General features: G+C 32.4%; 2 protein-coding genes across 2 annotated transcripts; one reads left to right on the top strand and one right to left on the bottom strand.

Moving 5' to 3' along the window:
- The first annotated feature begins 987 nt into the window (after nucleotides 1–987).
- On the top strand, nucleotides 988–1,824 carry LOC129284626 (basic leucine zipper 43-like). The gene has a single exon (XM_054920151.1). The coding sequence runs from the start codon at nucleotides 1,066–1,068 to the stop codon at nucleotides 1,576–1,578; it is 513 nt and encodes a 170-aa protein (XP_054776126.1). The 5' UTR covers nucleotides 988–1,065; the 3' UTR covers nucleotides 1,579–1,824.
- Nucleotides 1,825–8,498: 6,674 nt separating this feature from the next.
- Nucleotides 8,499–9,156, bottom strand: LOC129321400 (phytosulfokines-like). The gene is made up of 2 exons (XM_054967145.1): nucleotides 8,877–9,156; nucleotides 8,499–8,716 (listed from the first exon to the last, which is right to left on the bottom strand). The coding sequence occupies exons 1-2, from the start codon at nucleotides 9,006–9,008 to the stop codon at nucleotides 8,591–8,593; spliced, it is 258 nt and encodes an 85-aa protein (XP_054823120.1). The 5' UTR covers nucleotides 9,009–9,156; the 3' UTR covers nucleotides 8,499–8,590.
- Between the last annotated feature and the right edge of the window lie 256 nt (nucleotides 9,157–9,412).

The following is a 9,412-nucleotide window of genomic DNA, read 5'->3' as shown; positions in this document are numbered from 1 at the left end:
AAAATTTTTTGTTGTTTACATTTATTCTTTTAATAGAAATAATCCTATTTAAATCATGGTCAGGCACTAAATATAAACATCTCTCTCCTTGTGAAGATTTGAACTTTTGTTTGCCACTTTATAAGAAATTAGTATGTTCCATTAGGCCTAACTTTTTTTAGCCATCAAGCTATGTCAAAATAAAAAAGTTTGAATTTCATTGAAAGAAGTAACCACATTTAATACTCAATTTTATTTCGAACATGATTGTTTCCTAAAAAAAAAATCAAACTCTCTTGCAAACATTTCCATTTTTTTGAGTGCAATTGCATTCAGTGCTTATCATTCCATGTGCTCATCAGGCCAAGAGATAATCAGGATACTTCAATTTATTTCAAAACAATTTATACCATTCATTTTAAATAATTTTTAGGCATTTTTAATATTATATTTATTAAAATAAAAATTATAAAAAATTTAGTATTGAATTACTAGTTTATTACTCATCATCATAACATTTGAATTGTTCAAACTTAAAGCTTTTTATTTTTATCAAATCTAAATTTTTTAATAAATTTGTTCACTATCAATTTGGCCAGTACAAATTTTGTTTGGATTGACTAATTTAATATTAAAATTTTTTAATTTTTTAAATTGACTATTTAAATGTATTTTAGGAAGTACAAATATAATTTGAATAATCTAATTTAATAATAAAATATTTATAATTTTTATAAATTAACTACCTAGATATATTATGGATAGTATAAACTTAATATTATTTTTTTAATAATTCTTATAAACTTTTTTTTAATAAATATAATATTAAAAATATTTAAAAATTAATTTATAATTAACAGCAGAGATTATTTTGAAGTAAATTGATGGGCACATCAGCCCCTGGGTTGATAAGCACGCGTACTGATTAGCACCGAATTTGAGCCATCAAGCTCCTATAAATCCCTCCCAATTCACGCCGCACCAATCTCCCATCATCATTCCCTCAGGCTTCACAAATACTTCCAGTAAATCATCCTTCTTTAACATTCAGATATCATTTATCATCTTCCTGTAAATTTTGCAGCCATGATCCCTACTAAGATCAGAGGAACATCAGACAACCCATTCTTAACCCCACAAAACATCACCACTTTTCTTCCCAACAACCTTTTCTCAAACTTCGACATCACCAGCCTCCTTGGGTCCACCCATCATCATCATCTTCTGCTGAGTGAGCTTAATAATAATCTTGTTCCTTCTTCTTCAACCTCCGATGAAGCTGAGGAGAAGCAGACAAGCATGATCGATGAGAGGAAGCAGAGACGAATGATATCCAACAGAGAGTCAGCTCGAAGGTCGAGGATGAGGAAACAGAGACACATAGACGAGCTTTGGTCGCAGGTTGTCAGGCTCAGGACAGAGAACCATAACCTTGTTCATAGACTCAACCACGTGTCTGAGTCCCATGATAGGGTTCTTCAGGAGAATGCTAAGCTAAGAGAAGAAGCTTCTGATCTTCGCCAAATGGTCGCAGATTTGCAGATTGGCTCTCCTTTTGCCAACACCCTCGCGGATTTTGATGACTTCTCAGATTTCTAGGAACGTTAACATGAACAACCACAGAGACAAAAATGCATCAAAATTTCGTATTTTGTTTCTATGTCGTGTCTATGATGATGATCTGTATCAGTATCACTCTGTTTCTGAACTGTTTTGGGCTGAATGAGTTTTACAAATAGGTTATCCAATAACAGCTCCATGTACGTGTTCTGCTTTCCCTGATCTTTTTTCTTTGTAATTTCTGGGTCTCTCAGTGAAACCATCAAATTTTGGTTATGTTTACAACTTAATGGCACAAAAAATAACTGTTCATTGTGTGCAGCTTTTCGCCGCATATGATTTATGTAAGTGCGTTGTGTTTGCATTCTTTTAATGTCAACATGAAACCAAACCCACTGATAGTGGCATTTGCATCATTTTCACAGTCCTCCAACTTTTGGCAGTGACGAAATCACATAATGCAAATTGAACACTGCAACAAAAATAAGACTCCTTCGTCTGATTCATAAGATATTTTTGGAAAGATTTAATATCTTAAAATATAAAATATTTGGATAAGACTAAAGTTTCATTAATGATGATTTTTCAATATTTTCCTTCTTATTATATTCTCTTTCTTTAATATTATTTCATAGATGAAGTATTAAATAAATAACATTTTTAAAAATTTATACTTTTATTTTAAAAATATAAGGTTGTAAGGTGTATTTAATTAAATTTATTAAAAATGTAATTTGTCTAAAAGTATTTTATACTCTTTTTTTATATGGTTATCTAACTCAGTTGTTCAAGCATTGTTGGACTCCATTAGAAGCAACTCTTTCAATGATGTTTTTTGCATTCACACAAATTTAAACCTGAAATCTTATGTTTAAACAGCGATAGTATTTTACCTTTACCGTAAATATCAAGTTGAGTTAGATAAACCTTTAACACTGTATAGAAGGTGGTATGACATTTTAATTTTAAGTAATATTTTTAAATGTTTGAAACTTGTTTCCGCGTTTGTTCCCTTTATGTAATGATTGAGTTAGGGTGTGCCAAGAAAATTACAACCAGAAACCTATTACACTCGTGTCCCCTGGTTTGAGTCAACTTAAATTAGTCGGGTTCAACTTCTAAAAACCACTTAATATTAAATTGTATATATACTTCATGGTGTGTCATGTTGTGTCATTATTTACAACATTGAGAAATGAGGCATGCTAGTGGAAAGGATAAAGAAGTCTTTGCCCATAGGAAATTGAAAAGAAAGCACCAAAGAGTGTTCATAGCAGCTAGAGTCAACAAGACAAATGCTGGTGTTTGTGCCTTATCATACAAATTGTTATTTAAAAAATATATAACTTTTAGCGCCCGAATTTTTCCTTAATCATCAATTTAATCTCTCAACTTTAAATCAGAACAACTCAATCCTTATAATTTATTGACTCAAAACAATTCAATTCTTATAGTTTCTTGAAAAACTAAATTGATAATTGAAAGATAAAACTTATATTATCCATTGTTACTCTAACAAGCACATAATTTATATATTTTGAAGGGTTAAATCTGGAAAGGAACTCTAGAATAAAGGAATCATAAAATATCGAATATCAGCCTGCATTGAGTTCATCTCTTCTATTCTTAAAGAAATCACAGATTTTTAATTCCAGCAGATCCAAATTCTATGAATATGACATATGAAAATTATATGTTCTGAAACAACTCAGTCTTTCCCTTTCTAGTCTTCTGGGGACACGAAAAGCATTCCTAAACTTTTATCTTTCTCGTTAAATTGGATTATAAGAGGGCTCATAATATGGAGTTTTCAAAACTCATATGGTGTTAATTATGTCTAAATATATATGTATGAATGTGTGCGTTTGTAATATATTATATTCATGAACATAGATTTCTCCTAAACAAACATATATGTAAATGGGTCATGAGTTTGTCTTATGCAAAGAATCTAACTGTATCATCTTAATAGCTACCAAGAGCAGCATGTTTTTCTTCCTAATAAAAAAATGGGAGAATTACACACAAGTCCCCCATGATACATTTTAATATCACCAAGTCCATTGGCAACTTAAATGTGTTGTGGGTTTGACTTCAAGGTAATTGTCATTTAAAAAATTTTTAATCATTCAGAATCATGCAGAGGAATTATCTGCATAAAGAATTTGCTTTAGTGTTGAAGTATGGGAGCAAAAATGGATCAGACAAGAAACAAACATAGGTTGATATAGGTGGAAAGGAGCATCATGATTGTGTTGCTGCAAAAAGTAATCTTCAAAAACCTTAAGAGCATCAAAATTCTCTTCCTTTTTTGAGAATTGTCAAATTGGATTACAATGCCAGCCTAACTTTGTCCCAAAAAAAAAAAGTTCAAAACCCAACACGTTCAAGGAAGTTTCTCTTGTTTCTGTTGCTGAATCATATATGCTTCCTCCAATTGGAAGACTTTGCTTCTTTTTGAAAGATAAATGCATATCTTATGAGAATTCTCCAACGTTGAACATAAGGTTTGGCATGCCAATATTCTGCAGATAAATAATTAATTCTCTTCCCTCCTAGTTTCTCTCTATGTCAACCCAAGTATGAAGAATTTGGAGACTTTGATCTAAGGATGAAATAGTACAGATTTCTTAAGACATTGATCTTTTCTTGAGATCATTATCTGAATTTCCAAAATGTCAAAGAAGCTGCACTACTACAAGTAAATCTGCTTCTGCATAGGCTCAATGAATTCAACAAGGCTTATCTGCTAAATAAAGTCAGTCATTTCCACTAGATGGAAAATGTGTACTGTAGAAATACATAAGTTTTAAGGCCAAATTAATTGACGTTGATGCTCATAGGAAAAGAAAGTTATTCTTCAATCAATCAGTGCGATCTTCTGAGCAACCAGTGAAATCTTATTATTTCAGGAGAATGACAATTAAGTCCCAAAATGGGGAATTAACGACAGTTAGATCTCTAATAAAATTTTCTGAAAAAATACCAATGGGGGGTTGAATCTAATAGAAGAGGATAGTCCCTCACAACATGGCAAAATAAGATTTGAATTTTCATTAGGAGATATGCCCACATTTAATGCCTGACCATGCTTCAAAAATGATTACTTTTAATAGGAGGATACCTATGGGTAACCAAAAAAAAAATCCAAAAAATGGTTGCAAATTTAAGAGTTTCAATCTCAAATAAGACATTTAAATTTTGAATGTAACCCTCAATTTACAATTTAGATTCCTATTTGTAACTATCTAAATCAATATTTACAGCTTACTTTTAGAAAACTTTGTCAAGAATATAACTGTCATTAATTTCCTATTTTAGGACTTTAATGTCATTCTCTCTATTATTTCTGCCTATCTCTCTCTTTTAGGTGTATTACAGTTTTCTGAGGCAAATGAAATGTAATAAAGCTGAAGAAACTGTTCAAACTTAAACTACTCTTAAAATGGTGTTATTGGAAGAGCTGTACATGACATCAAAATCTCATCAGAAAGTTTGTGAAATTGCTTTCCCCTGTTCATGTCTGTCTGCTTTAACCAGAGATTGCTGATGAATCTGGTTTAGATATTCTGTATTGTGCTCAGCAGTAATTGTTTAGTTGAATCAAGTGGAACCCAAAATTAACTTTTCTGCTATGTTAGGCAAACTATTACTTGATGCTCATTGAATATAAAATATAACCACAATGATCACATTTCATTTTAACTTTGGAGGACTCATACATGAGTCACTCTTGATAGTGACATGAATAGAATTTTATTTTTATTTTGTTCTTTTATGATTAGGTGTTTTCACTTCTTAACTCCTTGGGATCTCTTACAAAATATATTTTTTAATGCATCATTCCATTTTATATTTCATAAGAAAAAGAAGTGACAATGACTTCACATTGAGGTATATCAATGTTGCATAGCATTCAGAAGGTTCTCTGAAGGTATGACTCTGCCCTGCTTAGATTTTATTTTTTAAAATTTTTTAATTATCTCAGTTATATATTTGTATTGTTTTGATTATTAATTTTGAAAGATGTAAAACAAAGGATGAGGGCCTTCAAAATACTTCATTCGAATATAAACAAACGTATGTTTAAGAGAGAGAAGCATAAATTCACCATGCATTTACTTCCTTCAAAATAAAAAACAAGAAAATTTAAATTTAAGTTGTCCAGATCAAATATGATACATGTTGATCTAGGTCAGCATCATCTGGTTTTATTTTCTATAATACTGCAAAATGTGCTTTAGGTAAGAAAGTGACATAAATGAATGAAAATCAGTGCATGCAACAAGTTAAAAAGATGATGGCATGGAACATGCTGGAATTGCACTGACACGTTTAGATAAAAAAAATTGAAAAAAAAAAGGAACACAACCACCAAAAGACATTATTTCTAGTGGAAGAGGCTATGACACGTAAAATATAAGATTTTAGATTCAAGTCGGTGTAAATGTAAAAAATGCTTTTGGGAGAGTTATCCCTATTTGGGGCCTGACATTACTTGAATTTGACCAAATTGTATCAGATATCGGATACTGTATCCTGAAAAACAAACGAAGAAACAGAACCATCAAAATTGATTTTTCATCTCATTCAAGATCATGACTAGCTTGAGAAATATGAAAACTTCAACAAACAATTGAACCCAGCACATCTGTCAAATTAAGAGGATCACAAATGCAAATTTGTCAAAGAGGATAATACTTATAAGACCATACACTGGTTTTATCTTAACCACACAGCATACTTAGCTTGAAGGTCTCTTTCAAAATATTCATAATTAAGTCTCATGTTTATGCTTTCCTGAATTCTCCCGTTCTCTTTACCATGTGCCTGTCCAAATTCGTCCTTCCTTTTGTTCCTGTTCTCTGAAGCAATGACACTGATGAACTATTTGGAAAATTTGCAAACAACACCAGTCAAAATCAGATAAGAAAATGAGAAGTTTCTTTCCCACTTCTCTTCTCCTTTTCTTCCTATCACAATCTTGACCCTATTTGGACTTGTGGTTATTATCCACGGACTGGTCATGTATACCATTCTCAGATCACTACACAAAACTTCAATGAATGATAATGACTTTCTCAAGGTCAGACAACCACCGCCAAGAAAAATTCTGAGATCTCATTTTAGAAAGATATGATTTGACTAAACAAACCATAAATAAGCATGTCCAACTCAACTTTCAGTGATTTGGTTTGCTTAGTTTTTTAAAACTAGAATGTGGGTCCAGTATTTTGAACAGAGTTTGAAATGAATTACTACACTCTTCATAAGTTGTGAATAATGTTGCTTCCTATGAATTTATATTATATATTGGATAGATATCTAGAGAGAATCTACGTAAGAAGCATTATCAGTGAAAATTCAAATGAAATGAAACAGCAAAAGTTGTTCCAACTAAAGCTACTCTTAAAATAGTGTTATTGGCAAAGCTGTACTTGACATCAAAATCTCATGAGAAGTTTGTCTTTGAAACTGCCTCCCCTGTTCATTTTCCTACTTCAACCAGATCTTGCTGATGAATCTTTTTCGGATTTTCTGTATCGTGCTCAGCTGTTATTACTTAGATGGACCTAGTGGAATCCAAAATTTACTTTGCTGTGATGTTAGGCAAACAATTATATGATGCTTATTTATTTAACATAAAATATAAATCACAATGATGACATTTCATTTTAACTTTTTGGAGGACTCATGCATGAGTCACTCTTGAAAATGACATGTATGCACTCCACTGTTTTTCCCCCCTCTTTCTTCATCTTAGGATTAGGCTATTTCCACTCTTCATCTTCCATCCTGAGCTTCTCTTAGAAAACATATTTTTTAAATGCATCATTTCTTTCATCTGTCATGAAGATAAGGAAGAGAAAAACACTTCATTATGAGGTGTATACTGGTAAGGGATTATGCATGCATATGGATATTCTGTAGAGACATAAAGTAAGCATTTTCTCTGAAGACAAATAAATATGCATGGCATGATTCACCTTTCAATGTGGAAAAGTTAAAAGTTAATCAGATAGAATATGTTGGGATTGCACAAATATGTTTCAAAACTAACTTCAAAATTGGTTCTGGATAATTCATCACGCAATAAAACCCAGCACATTTAGTCAAAGAAGATAATAAATACACTTTTGTCAAAGAGGATGACATCTAAAAGTCCAGCCGCTGGTTGTATCTCAACCACACACACGTTCTTGATTGTCACTTTCACATGATTCCTCAGTCTCATGCTTATGGACACTCAATTTTTCTGTTCTCTTTATCATGCCCAGATCCAAATCCACCTACCCATTTATCCTTTTTGCCTAAAGAAATGACTAAATGAGTTGTTGGAAATTTGCAGCCAGCAAATATCGTTTGGATTTCAAATTAGTCAAAACCAGATAAGCAAATCAGTTTCTTTCCCACTTTTCTTTGCCTTTTCTTCCTTTCACATTCTTGACCCTGAGATGAGGGCTTGTGATTATTTCTGATCATGTCTACCATTTTCAGACTACTGTCCAACACTTCAATACAAGACAATGACTTTCTCAAGAACACAGAATCAACTCAACAGAGAGGGGTGGAATTATCAAGGAGACTCAATATAAAAGATGGAGTTTGAGTCAACCAATCATAAATAAATACGTAAACATGTGAAACTCAACTTTCCGTGATTTTTAAACTGATTCTAGACAAGAATCTTCAGTGAAAAGTCAATGTTTTGATATTTATACCTTAAATTTAATGGCTTTATACCGATATTTTGAGGAGGATAGCAGTTTCTAGCAAGTGAACAACTTAAATATAGTATGGGCATCAACTTCAAGCTTAAGGACGCCTATCAATTTGCCAGTATGATATTAAAAAAAAGAAAAGAAAAGAAAACAACAACAACAACAACAACAACAAAGCAGCATGATAACTAGCAGGCACAAGAGAAGGCAGAAGGCCCATATTTGAAAATTGTTCATGTTATAATATTCTAGATTGATTACACTTTACAGTATGCTGGTTAAGAACATAAAGAAATAAAAAAAGCAAATAACAGCAGTAAAGTTCAAATTCATGGTCCATTTTTATCTTGTGTATAGATATAATCCGCATGGGCAGCCATAGTTTTCCTAAACAAACAGTCTTCCCTGCCAATTCCTTTGCAGTACTGATCATCATCATCATCGTTGAGCCTTGACTGTTCCGACATACACAGAGTCACAGGCAAAAACACAAACAGGTACTGTGCATTAGCTTATGCTTCAGTCTCCAAAGAGACACAACAATCAATACAAACACAAATTAAGTATACGTAATTGAACAAAATAACCCATAAGACTTATATGTGACCCACTTACAGGTGATGCTGCTAGATGGGAAGGACTATGATGAACTGATCTGTGAGAATCAGAATCTGGACTGATGACTCTGCCTTCTGCAACACTGAGTAAAATAAGGCAGATAATCATGATACTAACCAACTTAGCCATTTTTGTTAGCTCTTAAATGGGCACGCATATAGGTTGCAGCAAATAGAAAGAGAATCGGTGAAGAAGCTGAAAGAAGTGTAGGAAGAAGAAGACGGTAGGCTATGGAAATGGAATGATGTGAGAGAAGTGGGGCTGTGGGGAATGAAGCTTTTTGTTTTTGTTTTTTTCTATGGGGATGAAGGGTTATGAAGGTACAATAATGGGGCTTTGAAATGAATGCGACCAGAAAGTCAAAACAAATTCAATGCCCTCCAGTATTATAATATAAAGATCTACTATACTTTCTGGCTTCCTAGGAAACAACAACAACAATGTTTAATTAGGAGACAATGCTGAGAAGTTCGTTCTTTGTTTTTTGTTTTGTTAAGTTATTTTTATTGTTCAGTCTGCTTGTGTGATGATGA

The sequence above is a fragment of the Prosopis cineraria genome, unplaced genomic scaffold, assembly GCF_029017545.1.
Source record: "Prosopis cineraria cultivar Desert tree isolate PC_DT_omini unplaced genomic scaffold, ASM2901754v1 PC10, whole genome shotgun sequence".
Classification (NCBI taxonomy): Eukaryota; Viridiplantae; Streptophyta; class Magnoliopsida; order Fabales; family Fabaceae; genus Prosopis; species Prosopis cineraria.
The sequence above is the reverse complement of the archived record's forward strand: the minus strand, read 5'-3'. Positions and strand labels throughout refer to the sequence as shown.

What these genes read in the sequence shown, in the direction of transcription:
- LOC129284626 (XM_054920151.1), top strand. Translation starts at nt 1,066, where the DNA reads ATGATCCCTACTAAGATCAGAGGAACATCAGACAACCCATTCTTAACC.
- LOC129321400 (XM_054967145.1), bottom strand. Translation starts at nt 9,008, where the DNA reads ATGGCTAAGTTGGTTAGTATCATGATTATCTGCCTTATTTTACTCAGT. An exon ending in CCCATCTAGCAGCATCACCT is followed by an intron (nt 8,717 to 8,876) that starts GTAAGTGGGTCA and finishes ATGTCGGAACAG; the next exon opens with TCAAGGCTCAACGATGATGA.